Source organism: Diabrotica virgifera, chromosome 4 (assembly GCF_917563875.1).
Source record: "Diabrotica virgifera virgifera chromosome 4, PGI_DIABVI_V3a".
NCBI lineage: Eukaryota > Metazoa > Arthropoda > Insecta > Coleoptera > Chrysomelidae > Diabrotica > Diabrotica virgifera.
In genome coordinates this window covers 105,632,186-105,654,768 of record NC_065446.1, presented here as the reverse complement: position 1 = coordinate 105,654,768, position 22,583 = coordinate 105,632,186, and the positions used below count along the sequence as shown (strand labels likewise).

At 33.6% G+C, this 22,583-nt stretch overlaps 1 protein-coding gene across 2 annotated transcripts in view; it reads right to left on the bottom strand.

Moving 5' to 3' along the window:
• Nucleotides 1-22,583, bottom strand: part of LOC114328118 (uncharacterized) — a 78,290-nt gene that overhangs the window by 51,138 nt on the left and 4,569 nt on the right. For both annotated transcript variants that reach the window (XR_007697492.1, XM_028276892.2), the window contains exons 3-5: nt 20,203-20,506; nt 9,838-10,229; nt 3,346-4,544 (exon numbers count right to left, since the gene is read on the bottom strand). Coding sequence is in view for 1 of the 2 variants with exons in the window: in XM_028276892.2 (XP_028132693.2) it covers nt 3,346-4,544; nt 9,838-10,229; nt 20,203-20,506 (1,895 nt within the window). In the remaining variant the exon portion in view is untranslated. The remainder of the gene's footprint in view (nt 1-3,345; nt 4,545-9,837; nt 10,230-20,202; nt 20,507-22,583) is intronic.

The window sequence follows — 22,583 nt, the reverse complement described above, 5'->3', positions numbered from 1 at the left end:
ACATCACCAAGAGAAATAAGTGAACTGATTCGAAAAAGTTCACCAAAGAAAGCACCTGGTCCAGAGGAAATCACTAACAGAGCTCTGAAGTATCTTCTCTCGAAAGCAGTTGTGTATTTGACAAATATAACAAACGCAATACTAAGATACAGGCTCTTCCCAAATCGATGGAAGGAAGCCCATGTAATTATGATACCCAAGCCAGGAAAGAATCACATATTTCCTCAAAATTACAGGCCGATTAGCTTACTTCCAGCAGTCAGTAAGATAGTGGAGCGGGTCATCCAAACCAGGCTCCAATCAGAGACAGACAGGCTAGGCATAATCCCAGAATCACAGTTTGGATTCAGAGCTCAACATTCCAGCGAACTTCAAATATTAAGACTTACCGAATATATAGTAGCTGGATTCAATGACCAACAATATACGGGAGCAGCCTTTCTGGATGTAAGCAAAGCCTTTGATAGAGTGTGGCATGAAGGACTGACATACAAAATGAGAGATTATGGATACAGCGGGGCCATGACGAAACTCATCTCCTCGTACCTAAGCGACCGGAAGTTCAGGGTCCGGATAGGACCAGTTCTATCAGAACACGGAATGCCGGAAGCTGGAGTACCACAGGGGGCAGTTTTATCACCCCTTCTGTATAGCATATATACAGCAGATGTTCCAAGAACACCCGGAACATTGATCAGCCTTTATGCAGACGACACTGCAATTGCTGCAAAACACATGAACCTAGATATAGCTGTAAGAAATCTACAGACGGCATTGGATACAATAGAAGAATGGAGTATCCAATGGAAAATAGCAATAAATCCAGATAAGACCCAAGCGGTTATCTTCAAAAAGAGAAGAGATAACCCAGAAGAACAGCTAACATTGCAAGACAGACCCATCGAATGGCAAAACGAAGTTAAATATTTAGGAGTCACAATGGACCAAGGTCTTACATTCACATCACATGTCAACGCAACAGTCCAGAAAACAGCAGCGGCCAGATCGGCAATAAGAGGACTCACAGGAAGAAGAAGCAAATTAGCTATGAAAACAAAATTAAGACTGATAAATAGCATTATACTGCCAATAATTACATACGCATCTCTTGCATGGGGTCACATAAGTCAAAGTAACAAAAAGAAGATACAAGCGGCACACAATAACTGCCTCAGAGAAGCTGCAAACGTGCCCAGATACGTCGCCGAACGGTTCTTATTTAGAGACCTAAAACAAATAAGAGTACTGGATATTATGGAAGAAAAAGCCAGAACAAAATTTGCTTAGCTAGAAGACCACCCAAACCGAATCTTGCAAGAGATATTAAGGTATGATGTGTACCATAGATGGAAACATAGGAGACCTAAACAACAAATATTAGTAAATATATAATAAAGGCTAGATAATCGTAGCTCTATCAAAAGAAGACAACTTGCTCACCTTTGGCATCTCATTATATTTATTAATGTTGATTTTTATAATTTTCAGACATCCCTCAAAAAAAATATACAAAAAACTTCAAAACGGCTTCAGCCACTAAACAAATCAATAATAACAATAGGCGAAAGCCACAAAAAAATATTAGTAACAAAACCCAAAAAACGGGCATGAGGGGCCCACATCCTCGAGCGCCGAGTCGCCGAACTGGACATAGCCCAGAGCGGGGACTCGGCGCCCGAGCAAGCAAAACAGATCGAAGATAAGTCACTAGAGATAGCGGGAATAGAGCGCCTCACGCTGGCCTGCATTGATCGGGGTAGGATTTCATATGGGAGTCCGTGTACCCAAGACTCCCATATGATAAGCACTTTGCTGATTGAGAGCCCCTATAGCGCATCAGAGTGCTATCGGGGGGTAAGTGGATGGTCTGGAGCATTGAAGCGGGGTGGAGTGATTCCTGCTTACGGGAGTTAATCCTCCTCGCCCCAATGAATTGTATCACCCGAATGTCATTCTCTAGGGGTGAGCAAGTCTCTCAGGCTGGGTTAAATCACTATGCCTTTCAAAAATAAGCACTTTAAACCGGTGAGACTGACAGATCATATAAAACATAGATTATTAAGTAAATTGTTTGTAAAGCGGTAGCGATTACATAGTTTCATTTGGGGAGCTAAAGACGGGGAGATTTTTATGATTTTTTTCAAAAAAAAAAGAGGGCCAACTTTATTTTGAGCGTAACTCGCTTATTTTTAATACTAGAAACTTTTGTAAACAATTAAAATAAAGCTTTTTATAAACACTTTAAAAAAGTTTGAATGGGTTTTTCCCGAAAGGTGCTTAATGTTTCGGTGATTTCACCTTGAAATATTCGATTTGGAATTAGACGAACAAGAACGAATTTTTCATGAGCTACAACTTTGTTTTTACTCGATTGATAGACTTTACTGATACACCATTTTTTTTGGTTTTTTCTAAGCTACACTTTTGCTAAGGATATTTTTTCGATCAAATATTTACTTTTTGAGTTATTTGCGAAAAACCGTCTGAAAACGTAGTTTTTTGTCGAAAAATAAACATTTTCAATCGCAAATATCTCGAAAAGTATTAAGTTACTTAAAAAACTCTATAGAACAAAAGTTGCTTAAATCAGTCAATTTATCCATTTCCAGTCTTATCTTGAACATATGTTTTTTCACCCCCGAGAAGGGGTAACTGTCACCCCCCAAGTAAAAGCAACCAACGGCACAATTTCAACTTTGAAGTGGAGAGTAAGTAGAACCTAAATCCAAATTTTCATGCAATTCGGAGTTGCCCCTGAAAATTACACGGTATCGCCGTATTTCCTGTTCATTTGCTGGGCTAATATATAAAACGGTAATAAGACACACAGTGACGTATGGTACCGAAGTATGTACAATGCAAAAAGCAAATACGGAAAAATTGGAAAGATGGAAAAGGAAAATGCTCAGAGCTATATATGGAGGCAAAAACACAGAAGAAGGTTGGGTATGGCGAACAAAAAGAGAATTAGAGGAACTGTATAACGAACCCAAGCATCAGTCGCTTCATAAAAGCACAGAGAGTGAGTTGGATGATGACAATGGAAAGGAAGAGGATGCCAACGATGATCCTAAAAAGGAACTCAATCGCAAAAAGGAGAAAAGGAAGACCCAGACAAAGAAGGTTTGATAGTGTAAAGGAGAATCTCAGAAGTAACGGAATTATTGGTTGGAAAGAAAGAGTAACAAACAGGGACGAATGGAGAAGAATTGTAAGTCAATTTAGTAGGCAAGGAGCATGATTGGACAAGAAGCTACCCCACATCAATAGTGTATAAGTAGAATTTATTTTAGATACCTAAATCAAAAATTTTAGATAAGCCAAAAATTTGTTAAATTTACCTACCTTCAATTAAATTATGATACGATGTATCTACAGTTTTGTATTTACAGTTTTCCAAATCTTCTATACCCTTTTTATCATCGTGATGGGAGAAATGATTAGACTTTGGATGTAGTTGTTTATCAGCGATATCTTTACTCGGGCGTTCATCAATTTTTTCAGCTTTGTCAACCAGTTTTTCAACTTTTTTATGTAAGTTGGTTACATCTTGTTGAGTAGTAACAACTTGATCATCAGTTATGTTACGATTCTTGTTATCCACCTCATTATTACCATGAGAAAGTGTTGCCAAATATATATGGTACATATTTTCCAGATGTTGTAATATTTGATTATTGTTGTTAGGAAATTGCTCTTTAGAGAGCATGTTTTGTGTTTTTAAAGCATTCTTTAAAACCTTGAGGTTAAAAAGGGCTGTGTCTTTTTGTAGTTTTAAGTCTTTATTATCTTTGAGCCCTTCCAGCAACATAAGTTTTTTTTGTAGGGCACTATTGTCTTCAGAAATTTTACAAACCAGACTTATGTCGGATTTTGATTTCAAATTACCATCATTTGGTAAATGTTTAATTTTTCTTTTTTCCTGCTGGTTTTTGATATCCCGATCAGGACTAGACAATTGATTAGGGGATATTGATGGTATACGGTGAGGTCTTTTGGAGTTGCTTTGAGGGAAGCTGCTATGGTGATTGTCAAAACTATTGCTAACTTCACTATGATATTCGTCGTCAAATTTATTGCGTCTTTCACGTGTTGGTGGTAATATACTAGATGAGTCTTTCACTACACTATCTTTGTGTTTAATTGGTAAATTGTTAACTTGCTGAGTTTCATTGAAATCCCTATTTGGAGTTGAGAAATCAGATAATATTTTAAGACTTTCATTGAAAACGCTGCGATCTTCGGAAAAATTGCTACCTGAACATTTATTACTGTCCAAAGAACATTGATAATAAAGCTTTAGACGTTTCATCTTATTCGGGTTTTCCATCAAATTTTCTCGTTCTTCTTCTAAGGGAATATATTTAGTACTTTGATTTTGCGGTGGAATTGTTATAACAGATACCGTTTTACATTCAAGATTTTTCTTTAACGAGGTATTTTTTGTTGCAGTTTTTGTTGTATTTAATCTTTTTGCTGGTTCAATACCCTCTACAGTGAAGTTAGATTTTCTTCGAGAATAACTTTCTGGCCGTTGAGAATATCTGAAAGTTGATATTGTATAACTATGTATTATTTGTTTAGAATGTTAATTAACAAGATTATAAGACACAATAAAATACCAGAAGAATGGAAGACAGGCGAACTAATCGTATTATTAAAAACGGCGATAAGAAACTACCAGAAAATTATAGATGTATCAATTTGCTAAATACTTCCTTGAAAATTATAAAAATTATACATGCAATAACGAAGAAACCAGCTCATAAACTTAGCAGATGAGCAACAAGGTTTCCGTACGGGAAAAAATACCTACAGATACAATAATATTCGTCATGAAGCGGATTGCCGAGAAAACACTAGAATAACATAGAATTCAATCGTATGAAAACCTCTTCCTCACAGATTTTTACAGCTTTGAAAAGGTGGCAGCATTCGTTCATATACTTATAATCCCTAATAACCAAAAACATCGAAATTATTGAACAAAAGAACCAAAATTATTATCTACAGAACATTGATTAAACCCGTAGTAACCTATGGTTGTGAAACCTGGGTAATGACAAAAAAATATGAAGCCCAACTAGTACGTTCTTTAAAGGTAAAATATTGTAAAACCTCTAAATTTTAAAGAACCGCTTGGATTGACATGAAATTTGGCAAACACATAGCTAACAAGTCAAAGAAAAAAAAGTGATATTGTGCCGATGTGTGCTTTTGCCCTAGGAGTGTGTTTCACACCCCTTTGGGGGTGAAAAATATATGTTCGAAATAAGTACGGAAATGGATAAAATTACTAATTCTAAGCAACTTTTGTTCTATAAAGTTTGTTCACCAAGTTAATACTTTTCGAGTTATTTGCGAGTGAATATGTTAATTTTTCTACAAAATAACCACATTTTCCGACGGTTTTTCGCAAATAACACAAAAAGTAAGTATTTGGTAGAAAAAAAATTCTTATCAAAAATATAGCACGTAAAAAAGCGAAAAACATGGTGTATATATTGGGTCTACCCCAAAATCACGACAGCCAAAATCCCGACCGCCAAAATACCGACACGCCAGAATCTCGACACGCCAGAATCCCGACAGGTTTGATAAGTTCCTTTTTAACAAATAATTACATTTATTTCTGGTTTTTTGTTTATGGCTATCTGTTTTTATTTTTTGTTTCTAAACAAAATTATTTACCATTTAATATGAACTAATTTTCTAAATAAAATTTCTAACATGGGTATATGAATTAAATTATTTTTTTTGTCAATATATAGGCCAATAATACATGTATAATCATATCCTGAATTCAAGTTTACTTTCATATAATAGATATTATCATGTCAGTTACAACCTTCCATTTCAGTAAGTATAGCTTTTTTATTATAAAATAAAGTGTTTAATTAATTTTTTCTTTTAAAATACATAATAATTAGTACCCGTACTTATTAGTAAGTAATTAATTTTTCAATCTCAATACTCTATAATATGATTTGATTTTGCCTTTGAAAAGGAAACAATAAATATTCAACATGTATAGTGGTCGGGATTTTTGCTTAGGCGAGGATTGTTGCATGTCGAGATTTTGGCCTGTCGGGATTCTGGCGTGTCGGGATTCTGGCGTGTCGGGATTTTGGCTGTCGGGATTTTGGGCACCACCGGTATATATCAGGTCACTATACCTAGCAGAAGCAGAGTTATAGCTAATGAAAAATAGGTTCATATTCGTCAAATTCCAAATCGAATATTTTAACGTGCCATAACCAAAAAACGAAGCACTTTTTTGGGGAAAACTAATTTTAACTTTTTTAAATTGTTTAAAATGCTTAATTTTGTTTTTGTAAAGAAGTTTTTTAGCATCAAAAGTAAACAAGTTACGCTTAAAATAAAGTTGTTCCCTTTTTTTTTGGTAAGAAATCGGGAATCTTAAATAGCATTTCAAATAACTTAATTATTACCACTTCACAAGTTTTTTACTCGCGTATGTATTGATCATATGATCTGTAAGTTTAATCGGTTCAAAGTCCTTATTTTTGAAAGAGCTGTAGTTAAAAGGGCTTGAACGAGTCACTTATCACGAGTGTATGCAAATTTAGAAACACCGAATCTTAACCAAATTTTGTCTTACAGAAAAACAAAAGAATACAAAATATTCAGAAAAGTAAAGCCCACTTTTATATTGTACAAGATTTTTGGTATCTCTAACAATTTTTAAGTTATTTTGAAAAAAGTAATTTTTTTCAAAATTAAAATTTTTAAAAATTTTACTTTAAAACCAATTTTTTTCAAAAACAAGCACTTTGAATCGATGAAACTTACAGATCATATAAACACAACATAAGCAAAGTAACTTGTGAAGCGGTAACGATTAATTTCATTTTAAGTTGCTAATTTGGGGGAGATCTTCCTGATTTTTTTTTTGCCAAAACAAAAGGGACCAACTTTATTTTGAGCGTAACTGCTTACATTTGATGCTAGAAATTTTTTTTATAAATACAAAAATAAAGCTTTTTTTAAACAGTTTGAAAAAGTTGTAATGTGTTTTCCCCAAGAATGCTTCATTATTTGGATATTTCACATGGAATTATTCTATTTGGAATTTTTTGAATATGAACCTATTTTCCATTAGCTATAACTCTGCTTTTGCTAGGTATAGAGACCTAATATATACACCGTTTTTTCTTTTTTATAGGATAGGCTATAGTTTTGCTAAGAGTATTTTTTTCGACAAAATGCTTACGTTTCGAGTTATTTGCGAAAAACCGTCTAAAACCGTGGTTATTTTTTTGAAAAATGAACATATTCACTTGCAAATAACTCGAAAAGTATTGATTTGGTGAAAAAACTCTATAGAACAAAAGTTGCTTAAAATTATTCAGTTTATACATTTCGGAACTTATCTTGGAATTATATTTTTTTACCCCCGAGATGGGGTGATACTCACCCCAGGGCAACAGCACACATTGGCACCGTATCACTTTTTTTCTTTGATATGTTAGCTATGCGTATGCCAAATTTCATGTCAATCCAAGCGGCTCTTTAAAATTTACAGCAAAAACCGTGAAATAATGTACTAAACTCAAGACATTCGAGAGAAAAGTATACCGGGTGGTGAATTGGAAAATGGGCCATAGGAAACTCAATGTAAAATTCTAAACTGTAGAATTCCTGATTCCCTAATTATTTTACATCAAAAGACATTAGGAACTATTTGTAGAGGATTGAAATCTGTATTGAAAATAACTGTTAAAATTGTTCAGGAGCGTCAATTGAAATATTGTTAGGGGGGGGGCAAACATTATATATACAATACATTATATATGCAAACATAATACAAAATTGATCTATTTTTTGTAAATTTCAGTCATTTTCAGGGTCACCCCCCGACCCTATCAAATGACGACCCTGAAATTGTTCTACGAATTAAACATATTCCAAAATTTTGTAAAAATTTTAATACATTTTTCAGTTTTTCAGCCCAAAATTAGGCCACACACAGTGCAATAATGTGTCACAATGAAGTTATTTTTTTCACATTTTTGAACTGTCAATATTTTTATTTTATCATTTATTGTTTAAAAACAATACAGTTGATAAGATACTCTCAGTTGCGGAGAAAGTATTAATAATAAAGATTTTTTATTTAGTCAATGGTGTGAGCATTGTCAGTTAAATAGTAACGTGTGGCCCAGTGGCGGCTCGTCAGAGGAGGCAAGGGAGTCTTAGCCTCCCCATAAATTTTTTACACACGCTACACTATTTTGTTTATCTTGAATCGCGAAAAACAACAAGCACTCTCACTATTATACAACGTGTAAATTCCATATTATCACTAAATATCCATACGCACGGAGCATTAGCATTAGAACGCATGATTACGTCTCAGTTTTTTTATTATTATTTTAGGCAGGACCCTGGGTTATCCCGAGATGCATGAACGGAGTCGAGAAGCCGGCTAGCCTCCGTTGCTAATGCTCCGCGCAGCGCAGCAGGCGTTTAAGGAGACCGGGTCTCCTAACAGTGGCATCTACGGTGCCATCACACGCTGCCCGGAGATTTACCAATGGAGGCTAACTAGCTTCTCGGCTCCGTTGCCGTTGCATGCATCTCGGGACAACGAATTTTAGGGTCCTGACTAAAAATAATGAAAAAAATAAAAGTCCAAATTTTGTTATGAAATTTGGTATTTGGGGTTAGAATAATATTTGGAACAACTTGTTCAAATAACTTTTTCCGATATTTGTAACGCAAAGCAAAATATCGGTAATTTAATCGGTAGGCCGCTTTTAGAATTAAAAAAATTCAGTTGAGTATCTTAAAAAATGTGAACCTTCAATCTGTATGGACTGCAAAACTTCAAATCTGTATTTATTTTGATATGCATATCTACTTACAAAGATGGAATTGTTAACAAATAAACGACACAAACTTTGGTATTAAACTTTTAAAATTAGACTAATTATTTTTAAAATGATATGATATTATGAAATTATGAATTATGATGATATTATGAAATGTAAATAAAAAATGGTCAAAAAATGGGGCCTTACGTTACATTTTTTGGCGCATTTTTTTGCTAGTGCAAATTTGTCTAGATATTTTAGAGTTAGGTATAGCCTCCGCTATTGTAAAAATCACGAGCCGCCACTGGTGTGGCCAAACTTTTACACACGTAGGTACCTACTGTGGCAAATGTATTATATTTTTCAAAATTTTGGAATGCGTTTAAATCGTAAAACAATTATTTTAACTTTTGATTTTAATATAGATTTCAATTTTCTTAAATATTCGCTCATGACTTTTGATGTAAAATAATTAGGGAAGCAGGAATTCAACAGTTTAGAATTTTACATTGAGTTTCCTATGGCCCGTTTTACGATTCACCTGGCCTGGTATATGGCCTGGTGCAAGAAGAAGACAGCACATGGAGAATTAGGAAAAATGACGAGGTTAATGAATTTAATAGAGGGTATGATAAAATAACATTTGTGTAAAGTCAAAGACTGTTATGGCTGGGACATGTCCAGCGACAAGAAGGTGCAAAAACACCAGAGAAAATATTACAATGGAAACCGAAATGAAGACGAAAAAAAGGATGGTCCAGATCGAGATGGCTGGATGACGTGGAAGGTACTTGAAAACCATGAATATAAGACAATTCAGGAGAAAGGCACAAGAGAGATCTGAATGGAAGGAGATAACCAGACATGCAAAGACCCATCCAGGGTTATGATGCCAAAATAAGAAGTAACCAAAAATATAATGCTTAGTGATGAAGTACAGACATACAGTCAAGGCAATGAGAGTAGAACTAAGCAGAAAAATCTATATAAATATATTTACCTTTGACAGGGCATATTATCTTCTTTACGTTGCTTTGAAAAATAGTTCATTCTGCTAGCGTCCTGACTATAGAGAGACAAACTATTAATATTTTCACTGGAGACTGATGGTTTAAAATATACAATGGAAGTAGATGGGTTTTCAATATAGTCTTTATTTCTTGGAGAATCAACCAAATTTGTGGAATCAGTTGGTTTCATACGATACTTTTCTTTAGGAATATTTATAGAAGCATTGTTGTTATTTGTTGGCGATAATTTTCGTCTGTTTTGTTTTGACACAGCATTTTCTCTGGCCCTTGTATAATTCTTTGAAAGTGCAGGATCCGGTTGTGTTGGTACATGTAGAAAGTCTTCTCTTTTAGTCCTGTGTCTAGATTTTAACCTTCTTTCCTAAACAAATACCAGTAACTGTCCAATAATATAATAAAAATGAACAAAAGTGTATATATAAATTTCTGTTGTTAATTAGAACATTATTTATTATTTTTATATTTTTTATTTTATTTTTTTAAGTAAACTCAAGACGTCAATAAAATGGATGCAAGTGTATATGTAAGAGGCGCTATTATGTTAGTGGGTAGGTAGGGGAGAGTTGGACAAAACCGGGTAGGTTGATAAAACCGGGTACCCCTTAATTCTTTTAACTGTCTGCTGCTATCTATTAGACAATGTTAAAATTAGTGTCCCTTTACCACCAACAGTCGTGTGTATTCATTTCTACCTCATTTGAGTAATCTGTGCCGGAGCAGTAAGACCTCACCTGTTTTTTCATGCAGGAAACTCGATTTTTAAGGTAAGTTGATAGCTGTTTTCTCCTCTAATGAATAACTAATGGCCATTTCAAAATTTAATACATGTAACCTAGTATATTACTTTTAATTTGGCCAAAAATTTTGAATATTATATCATAATTTAAAAATTTAAAAAACATTTAATGTCTTGTTTACGAGTTTGACAAAACCGGGTAGTCCGAAAATCGACAAAACCGGGTACCCGATTTTATCAGACCTCTTGTTACTTCCAGTTTCTGCAGTGGTTTTTTGCTTTTAGTTAACTACAACGTGTGGCTTCTTCTGTTGAAGAAGCTAGTAAGAAAGCTAGTAGGAAAAATTAAAAAAATCTCCAGTCGTAAAAAAATTAAAACTAAATGAACTGGACAAAAAAAAAAGAAAAAACGTGGTAAAAAGGGCTGCACCAAAAACAAAATTTTTGGAGAGTTTGGAGGAAGAAGATAATAATGACGATGCGTGTCTATATTACAATTAACTATTTTCAAATTATAATGCGAAGGAAGGCTGGATAAAATGTGTGTCTTGCACCAAATGGGCTTATGACGCCTGTAGTGCCTATGATGATGTAAATGAAGTTTTTATTTGTGACTTCTGTTCATATATTTTCTATTTTTGTTAACATACTTTTAATAAATATTTTATTTTTTGCCCATTAGTATTCTTACATGGTAATTAAGTTACTACCCGGTTTTATCATACCGGTTGGACAAAACCGGGTATTTTGCAATATTTTCATAAAAATAAAAAAAAAATAAAAATCTAAGAATATTCTTAAAAATTTGCATTGGCATATCAAACTTAAGTCATTTGAGAATATTTCAATCTGCAGCAAACATTTGCTACTCTCACATAGAAATTAATTATAAATTAATAAATGAAAAATAGTTTCTGTCCTTGTGGGATCGGTACTCACCGGAGGGACCGCAGACGTTCGGAAACAATTAGCGTCTCTTTGCAAAGACAATGACGCCGACTTTGCAAAGTAACAAGACACTTACTCAACACACACACACTACACATTACTCCCCTGACTTAGTGATAAGTTATACAATTACGTGGCTAAAGGTTCTAGTTCTAAACCAAAGCCAGAATCAGAGAAAAAAAAAGATACAGACGGTTTTTGGAGTGGTACCCGGTTTTGTCCAACTCTCCCCTACTCTTCCACAATGCCAGTGGAGGACAGACTTGCTTCAGGGATACGACCCTGCCATGTTTACGCAAACCTTGATTCTCTTTCAACTCCTGTACTGGAGAGAAATCATGTCCTAACCCCAATACTACCCAATACTTACCATATCCTACCAATTTCCCAATACTCTGGGCTAATTAGCAAAATACAAGGAAAAGTTATTTACCAGCAATTTTATTGCTGGAATCGAATCGTATTATTGTATGTTTTAATAATATAGGTATGCAAAGTCCGCAGATAGTGTGCTACTTTTTTTATAAACAAAATGGCGCCCTAAAATAGTGTTTTTTTTTCAATTTTTGCTCTATAACTCCAAAGATTTTAACTTTACACCAAAAACACTCAAATAAAAATTCACCGAAATTAAATTATGCAAAGAGACGTGTTTTTCCCGATTCACTTCGACGAAAACTTTCCCCGGAAAAAGCGGGTTTTTCCAACAAAATCTTTAATTTTCAACTAACATTTTAGATAAGTATTTGTTAATGAATAATTAAATAACTTGGTAATGTAAAAGCCCTATTCGTATAGATTATAATTCCAGAAGGCGATGGAAATTGAATGAACAATTTAGCAACAATTGAATTGTTAATCAAAAATTTACGATCGCTATAATAACGACAATAATTATGATGCATAAGAATAACTATAATTTTTTCATAAAAAGACAGTATACCAATCTAATGTACTTTACAGAATTAAAATTGGACTATTTAAGCGGCCTCAGGAATATTTTAAAATTATAAACAATTTTTTGGCTTATAAAGAAATAGATTATCACGGGAAATATTAAACTAAATTAAATTGTGAAAACGGTATTCGAAAAACAGCGGCAGGACGCTTCTTTCAAAAGAAAAAACGTTTAATTATGACGAGTGGTTCCTGAGATACAACCGGTCAAAATTGACCGGGATTTACGGCAAAGATATAAACAATAGGATCATAATTTTCAAAGCATCACCTTTTTATTTTTGTTCTCTTTCTCCACACCAATTTTCATATCTTTAAAATACTCATAACATATATTATTATAATAAAAACTATCGATAATATGTGTGAAAATTGCCAAAAATAGCAAAATTCCAATCAAAAATTAGGTTGGAGAAAATGTAACCCTCAAAGATCAAAATCGGTATACGTTAAAAAAAAATGCATTTTCTCGGCTTCTCATGAAGCAATTTCCTTCATTCTTTTTTTGTTCCCTAATAACTCGAGTAGAGCCATCGAACTAACTCATTATTAAATGTCAAACTTGCTTTTGTTTTGTTATAATAGATTAATTTATTTAAAAGAAAAGAAAACTACATATTTTTTCCAGTTGTAGGCTTTTTTTTAGATAAACTTACTACAAGTGTACCTTTTAAAGTTAAAAACATAAATATTCTCATTTGAAAGCTGTATAATTATTTAAACAATTTTTATTTAAACAAATTAAAATTTTGTGTTATAATCAATAAATTAATTTATTATAACAAAACAAAAGCAAGTTTAACATTTAATAATGCGTTAGTTCGATGGCTCTACTCGAGTTACTTGGGAACAAAAAAGAATGAAGGAAATTGCTCCATGGGAAGCCGAGAAAATGCATTTTTTTAACGTATACCGATTTTGAACTTTGAGGGTTACATTTTCTCCAACCTAATTTTTGATTGGAATTTTGCTATTTTTGGCAATTTTCACACGTATTATCGATAGTTTTTATTATAATAATATATGTTATGAGTATTTTAAGGATATGAAAATTGGTATGGAGAAAGAGGACCAAAATAAACAGGTGACGGTTTGAAAATTATGATCCTATTGTTTATATCTTTGCCGTAAATTCCGATCAACTTTGACCGGTTGTATCTCAGGAACTACTCATCATAATTAGACGTTTTTTCTTTTAAAAGAAGCGTCCTATCGCTGTTTTTCGAATACCGTTTTTAGAATTTAATTTAGTTTAATATTTCCCGAGATATTCTATTTGTTTATAAGCCAAAAAATTCTTTATAATTTTAAAATATTCCTGAGGCCGCTTAAATAGTCCAATTTCAATTCTGTAAAGTACATTAGATTGGTATACTGTCTTTTTATGAAAAAATCATAGTTATTCTTATGCATCATAATTATTGTCGTTATTATAGCGACCGTAAATTTTTAATTAACAATTCAATTGTTGCTAAACTGTTCATTCAATTTCCATCGGATTCTGGAATTATAATCTATACTAAAAGGGCTTTTACACTACCAAGTTATTTAGTTATTGATTAACAATTACTTATCTAAAACTTTAGTTGAAAATTAAAGATTTTGTTGGAAAACCCCGCTTTTTCCGGGGAAAGTTTTCGTCGAAGTAAATCGAAAAGAACACGTCTCTATGCAGAATTTAAATGCAGTGAATTTTTATTTGAGTATTTTTAGTGTAAAGTTAAAATCTTTGGAGTTATAGAGCAAAAATTGAAAAAAACACGATTTTCGGGCGCCATTTTGTTTATAAAAAAAGTAGCACACTGTCTGCGGACTTTGCATACCTATATTATTAATACATACAATAATAAGATTCGATTCCAGCAATAAAATTGCTGGTAAATAACTTTTCCCAAAAATGGCCTATTCTCCGATAATCAGCCCAGACTACAAACCAATTCACTATCCAGAATGGCAAGCGTGGTGTTTAAAAGCCAACAGACATTCAAGAAGAGCTCAATCCCAGGCAACTCACTTGTTTCCAACCAAGGTAGTGGTAGGGTTTAAGGACACCGGACAGAGGGTGCGAAAAATCCCATGGTTATAGGAGACTATCAACAACGATGATCGCTGCACATAATTACATATAATGTAAGAACTTTACCTAAAGATGGGTAATTGACGAAACTGAAGGAAGAACTCACACATGTTAAATGGGATATTATAGGAATTAGCGATGTCAAAAGAAGAGGTGAAGGTCAGGTCAAACTAAAATCTGGCAACATATTCCACTATAAAGAAGAAGCAAAATCGACAACTGGAGGAATAGATTTATTACTACCAAAAAAAAAAAGAATGTGTGTGTACTTTGTACGCACGTAAGAAGTTATACTTCTATTATATGATTTCTTAAAAATAAATATACTTTAAACAGTTTTAATTTTTTTTAAACACCAAACTAATTTTGTGCTTACCGCTTTCAAAAAAATAAAAAAAAGTATAGGATTGCTCCGGATTCGAACTCAAGACCTCTCGATCTCTAGCCGAATGCTATACCAAATACGCTACGAGGACTGTGTCTGTATCGGTTCGGACGTACCTAATGACAATTCACGGTAACAAACAGACAAGGTTAAAGTATAATACATATACAATAAAATGTTTTAATAATACTCATCTTACTCCTGAGGAAGACAAATCCAAATACACAAAAATTATAATAAATGTATTTACTAAAAACACTAATTAGTCGAGGCATTGAAGCACAAAAAAGGCCTTATTGTCGATTTTTGGCGCAGTAAGACGGATTTTAATGCAGTTTAATGGGTACCCCGTCAAAAAAGCTCCGACAAAATAGCCCCGACATAATATCTCGCACACAAAATAGCTTCGACAAAATAGCCTGCAGACAAAATAGCCGCGGAATAATATCCCGCCGACAAAATAGCCCCGACAAAATAGCCCCGACAAAATAGCCCTGACAAAAAAGCTCCCTTCAGAATTCATCATGAAATAATTCCTTAAAAATACATTTTTTCGGAAATGGTAATTATCCTCTATTCAGATGTTTATCTTAACCACGTTAAATAAAAATGGTATTTTCAGAGAACTCGAGTCTTGTCTTCCCTGCCTCTTGGAAGTTTGAACATTTAAGTTAAGCGAAAATCAATGTTTATTTATGATATAAACATTTTTTTTATGTTTTCGGGCAACAGTAAAATTCATTTTAAATTAAATAAATTAAATACATTCTTCCTTTTTGTCAAATAATTTAAATTAAAAAAAAGTTTTTGGACACCTTGTATAAATAATTATGTAATTGTTTATAAGAGGGGGTTTTAGCCGGGGCTATTTTAGCCGGGGCTATTTTAGCCGGGGCTGTTTTGACCGGGGCTATTTTGTGTGCAATCTATTTTGTCGGGGCTATTTTGTTTGCGGGCTATTTTGTCGAGGCTATTTTGGGTTCGGGCTATTTTGACGGGGCTTTTTTGACGGGGCTGTTTTGACCGGGCTATTTTGACGGGTCACGAGTTTAATGCGTTGGATTCGTGAGAATGTCAGGAAATTTTGTGAACTAATGTAATGAATAACAAATCTGAAATTGCATTTGTGCATAAGAAAAATGCATTTCAAAAGTGCATTTTGAAATAGGCAATTATTATAAATTTGCAACTTGGTAAATAGGTGGGCAACATCCCGATTAATTATTTTAATTATTTTTAATCATTTTTAAGTCCATAATATAATAGTCTAAGATGTCAATAACCATTAATAATAAACAAAAAAATTTTCCTTATGGGGAATCGAACCAAGTACTAACACGTCCGTAACTAGACACACATACCCCTAGCCTACGCAGACACTTGCTAGGCACGGGCGATATTAGGTATAAAAAAACAAATAGGTAAGTAAAAATTGTAAAGAAAATTACTACCTACATAAACGTATTATAAAATTAATATACCTATTCCTAAATTTTAGAAGAAATATTCGTAAATAGGTACATTTATACAAAACATTCGTAAACACAAAAGCATGTAGGTACCTGCACATAATAATTGCCTATTTTTTTATGCACAAATGCAATTTGAGATTTCTTATACATTACATTAGTTTACAAAATTTCCTCACATTCTCACGAATCCAACGCACCAATCCGCATTAAAATCCGTCTTACTGCAAAAAAATCGACACTTCAATCCTTCAATGCCTCGACTAAATATATTCTTTTCACACCTTTTCTTGCACTGATATATTTATACATAACTTGAAAGATAGCAACTAAACGCCATACTGTCTGTGTGCGCATGCGCGCAGTATTATGAAATTTTACTCTCAATCGCGCCTAAAGAAGTATAGCTTCAAAAATTGCAGAAAAAGATACAGATCATTGGTTTCATTGGTTCCAAGAAGGGGTGTTCGACAGGGATGTATGCTTTCCCCTCTTTTATTTAACATTTATTCGGAAGCCATATTTCAAGAGTCTTTGGAAGATGCAGAGATGGGAATCAAAGTAAATGGAGTATTGATCAACGACATACGATATGCTGATGATGGTGTCTTAATTTGTGACAACATAGTCGATATTCAACAACTTGTCACTATAATCACTATAATCGGAGAATACAGTAAGCGAATGGGATTAGAGATTAATACCGAAAAGACCAAATTCATGATCATCTCCAGAAACTTGGATGCTTGAAAACTTCACCATAACACTGAATATCAAGTCCATTGAAAGAGTGAGCAAATTTAAATATCTGGGAATGTGGCATGTGGCTTTTTGAAGACTGGGCATCGGATAGGGAAGTAAAATGTCACATTGAACAAGCTCGGCAAGCTTTCGTAAAATTCAGGAAGGTACTGACCTTTTCAAAGTTAAATCTTCAACTGAGACTAAGGTTTACTAAGTGCTACGTATGGTCGGTGTTGATATATGGCGTAGAAGGCTGGACACTCAAAACGAGGGATATAAACATCCACAAGGAAAAAGTTTTCCTGTAGTTGGCTGTATACCATGTAATACAAAAACAGTAAAATCCTTTATAAAAGGTATATTTAAAATCCCTCAAAATGGCTACATCAAAATCACATAACTAGTTTTCGACTGGTTTACCAGTCATCATCAGTGCTTACGTGCAATGTACATGCTAACCACCAAGATATTATTTAACAAAAATATGTGGGTCAAAGCCCAGTAAAAGTAGTCCGTCAAGGAAACATCGGTTTAAAATGATGTTTCCGGTCATTCCGGTCCTTGTCGGACTACTTTTACTGGGCTTTGACCCACATATTTTTGTTAAATAATATCTTGGTGGTTAGCATGTACATTGCACGTAAGCACTGATGATGACTGGTAAACCAGTCGAAAACTAGTTATGTGATTTTGATGCAGCCCTTTTGAGGGATTTTAAATATACCTTTAATAAAGGATTTTACTGTTTTTGGATATAAACAGATTAGAAGCCTTCGAAATGTGGCTTTATCGCAGTATCCTAAAGATACCATGGTCGGCGAAAGTCACAAATGTAGATTTCCTTACACGAATCAACCAAGAACGCCAACTTTTCAAAACCATCAAGAAAATGAAAACGGAGTGTCTGGGTCACGCGAAACGAAAAATACCAGTTCCTTCAACTTATAATCGAGGGTAAAATCGAAGGCAAGAGAGGCATAGGATGCAAGAAAATGTCCTGACTCCGAAACATAAGGCAATGGACAGGGATTAATGACATAAAATATCTTATACACATTGCAAGAAACAGAAAGTTAATGGAAAATGTGATCGCTAACATCCATTAGTGGATTTGCATCTGCAGAAGCAGAATTGGTTTCATTTCTGCAAGAATAATGTAAGACTGAATAAGAGTCACAACCTGAAAATAATCCAGGTATACTCCCCCACCACCGATTACGAAGATGAACTTGTTGAAGCCTTCTATAAGGAAATCGAAACAACAAAAAAGCAGAAACCGGCCCATTACAATTTGATATTGGAAGAGTTTAACTGCAAACTCGGAATGAGAAAGGAAGAAAAGAAACGAAAGGGGTGAAAAGCTTACTAACTTTCTATTACTATACACAAACTGTATGCAATATACACTTTTTCTTAAGAAAAACAGGAAACAGGAAGAACAAACTCCGTAATAGAGATGACATTTAAGGAAGGTAGCATCACACTAGCCTTTATGTTTATACTTATACAGTACGTAAATCGTTCAGCTGGACATTCAGAGGTGCGTGTGCAGATTCAGACCACTATATGGTCACAGCCACCATAAGACAAAAAGTTAAAATCCAAACTAAACAGAAAAATCAACAGAAAAAATGGAATGTCAGAAATTGCAGAATGCAGATATTAGAAAAAAATATGAAGAAGAAGCAACAGTGCAAATAAGAGAGAAATATAAAGCAGAGGACATCAAATCCGAATGGGACATGATCAAAAAGTCAATAGAAGAAGCTGCAAAAAAGCAGGTAAGCAAACACCAGAAGAAAACAAAAAACGATTGGTATAACAACGAAGGTAAAGAAGTAACAGCAAAAAAGGTGCAAGCAAGAATTAAGTGGCTGAGAACGGATAAAGAGGAAGACAGAGAAAGTTATGAAAAATTAAGAAAGGACGTTAAGAAATTTATAAAACATAAAATAGAAGAAGATGGGCAGATGAAAAGATGCAAGAAATAGAACAGGAAAGAACAAATAGAAACACGAAACATTTCTATAAAAATATTAAAGAACAAACCAAAAAATACAAAGGTAAAACAAACGGAATAAAAAATAAAGAGGAAATAGTCATTGTAGAAGACCATGAATATAGGCAGGTATGGGCAGATCACTACAGAGAACTCTTGACGGAGGAATACAGTGGAGAAGAAATGCACGAAGTAGAGGAAATGGTGGACGAATAAGCAGAGGAAATACACATTGAAGTCTCAAAAGAGCCAACAATAGATGAACTCGAGGAAGTAATACAGAAGAGCAAAAATGGAAAAGCTCCAGGAAAAGACAAAATTAACATGGAACTTATAAAATATGGAGGAAAGGAACTGGAGGAAAAAATACTATCACTATTGAAAAATATATGGAAGGAAGAGAAGATGCCAGAGGACTGGGAGATAGGGCAGGTTATAACAATACATAAAAAGGGAGACCAACAAATTTGTGAAAATTATAGAGGAATATCACTACTAAGCACAACATATAAAATATTGACTTCAATAATAAGAAAAATTTGATTTTGACAGAGACAGATTTGCCAGTGTAGTCGCTAACCTCCACTAAAGGAGAAAGCACCACAAGAAGAAGAACCTCAAAATTCACAACTCATTTCGACTGACACAAATAAACGTTCAAATACGACAATGTAGTAGCTGAATATTTTTGGCCTAAGGGACTGAAAAAACTATTTATTTTTAAAATTAGTTTTTAAATAAAAAATATTTTAAAAATTAAAGTAAAATTATTAACTCATTAATCATAAACTTTGTTTTCGATTTATGTATTTATGGACAGCATTGCTCAAAACTCACTCATTATATTCGTTCTAACAGCTCTATTGCACCAAAAACTCGTACTCGAACAGAAGCTTCAACTAACAGGTTAGCGCAGTTGCCACAATTCTCTCCATGTATATTCCCTATGTCCAGCTGAACGATTTACGTACTGTATGTTCCGATTGATAATGAACGTATTATTAAAAAAATGTATTTACCCTTATTTCAGACTGTTTATCAGGATAATATCGAGAATATTCCTGAACATCTTCTCTATATTTCGAAGCAGCAACCAGTCCTTCACCATTTGGTATTGATACAGCTGATTCTGGTATTCTTTTGTTCTTGCGAACTTTATTTTCTTTTTCTTCTGATCGAATACTACGTCGTATAAAAGCCTTTTCAAAATTAATATTCTTGTAATCTTCTTCGGCATTTTCAAATTTTTTCTCACCACGAGGATTTTCTCGCTTACCAGATTTACTACGATCCTTGGATTTTATTTGTTCTTTAAATTTTGTCCTAGATGAGGAAAGGTTTAGTAGATTAATTATTTTGTATTTTTGTCTGTACACGAGTTGGTTTTAAAATTAAGTTTTCCAAAACTGGCCAAAAACATCTCAACTAATGGCACGCAGATTGAACAAGTGTATATCTATAAATATCATCTGGGCCACGAAATTAAATTAGGAAGAAACAATCAAACAACAGAGTTACACAGGACAATAGACCTAACATGGACAGGTTACTAGGTTACGGAAAACTGAAAGAAGTCTTTATATCAGATATTTCCATGTGCTTGAAAATGAATCTATTTGATCAATGTGTACTCCCAGTTTTAACGTATAGAGCAGAAAAATTGACCCTTGCCAGAAAGGTAAGCAATAAAATACAATATCTAGGCTTGCAAATCAAATAGTTAGGAGAAGAACTGGTGTTATGGACACAGTTAAAAGAATTACAAAGCTGAAATGGAACTGGGCAAGACATGTTGCCAGATTCAAAGATGAAAGTGGACCAAGAAAATTTTGGAATGGAGACCTAGACACGATGCTTATCGTAATCGAGGACGTTCTCCAACAAGTAGTCTAGGCGCCAAATAGAGGTCACCGTGTCCTTTTCAATTCTGATGGACAAACTCAGTGGTTTCTTATGGATTTTTGGCTGCTGATTACGAATTTCGAGGGTGGAATTCGTTCCAAGTGGTCAAAAAATTGTTATAAACAATTTAATTCTTTATAAATTGTTTATAAGGCTCTGGCTCATAAACTAACAGAGATAAAAAAATGTTTCCAATAAAATTTGTTCGTTAATAAAAAACGAAGAAAAAAACGTTTACTAAACTTAAATCCAACAATTAGAACTCAAGATATTGTAAAATTAGTGCACAATGCAAATTGCAAATTGGAAAATAAGTATTTTTCGAAGCTTTATCGATCGTAACTCGGCTTCTGCGCATGCAAATGAGCCTTAAAAGATCTTATTTTAAAGTTTAATGAATATGCTTCCAAACAAAGTTTGTTAAATTACTTTTTCTTCATTTGTTTTAAAGTTATATCCGTTGGAAGTTAAAATTTTCTTAAAAAAATTGTACATTAATTTGTTTATAAAGGTTTCAAGCAAATTTGAGCTGTAGCAGTTATACTTTAATTAACAATAATGATAGAAGAACTCAAAAGGAACATTTTGAGCTTAAGAAAATGTTCGTATGTTTATTTTTGGCCAAGATATCGATATTTTAATAGCGCGCTCTGAGGCGCGAGATTGGCTCACAGCGTAAAGGTTCACGCGCTAACTTCTCGATGCAAATTATAATTTCTATGTATATATACGTTATCTTCATTTTTCATTTTTGAAGATCCTAATAAAATTTGATCATATAATTCTTATAATTAAATCATCATACTGTACCTCGCATCACCTTTCATTCTATTTACTTTGTCTTCTATTTTTTGTACTAAATGAGAAAAAAAACATTAAAAAGTAATATTTCAGAAATATCACTAAAACGTAAGTTTATATTATTTATTAGTACTACATATTTTTACAAACATTATCTTTCATGCATCTGCATCGAGATATACAGAGAATCTCAGCTTTTTTACATCTGCATAAGTTCTTAGAGCAATTTTTACAGTCACATGGAGGTCAAGTCTGTTCTTGTAGGCAGTAAAACTAAAACTTACTGGGGCTTCAGAGTCTAATTATCTATATGATATCCATATAAAGTGGATCTAGTTCTTTTGCAACATCATCAAGGCACGTCAATTGTGTGTATGCCGCCACAACATAAATGCTCGTTTTATATGCAATGATGACGCTGTAAAAGAACTCGATCCATTTTTATATGGATATCACATATTGGCTTATTTTCATGCGTAGAAGCCGAGTTACGATCGATAAAAAGTCGAAAAATACTTACATACTTGACTGTGAGCCGATTTTGCGCCTCATAGCGCGCCATTAAAATATCTGTCTTGACCAAAAATAAACTTACGAACATTTTAAAAAGCTCAAAATGTTCCTTTTCAGTTCTTCTATCATTATTGTTAATTAAAGTATAAATGTTTATAGCTCAAATTTACTTGAAACCCTTATA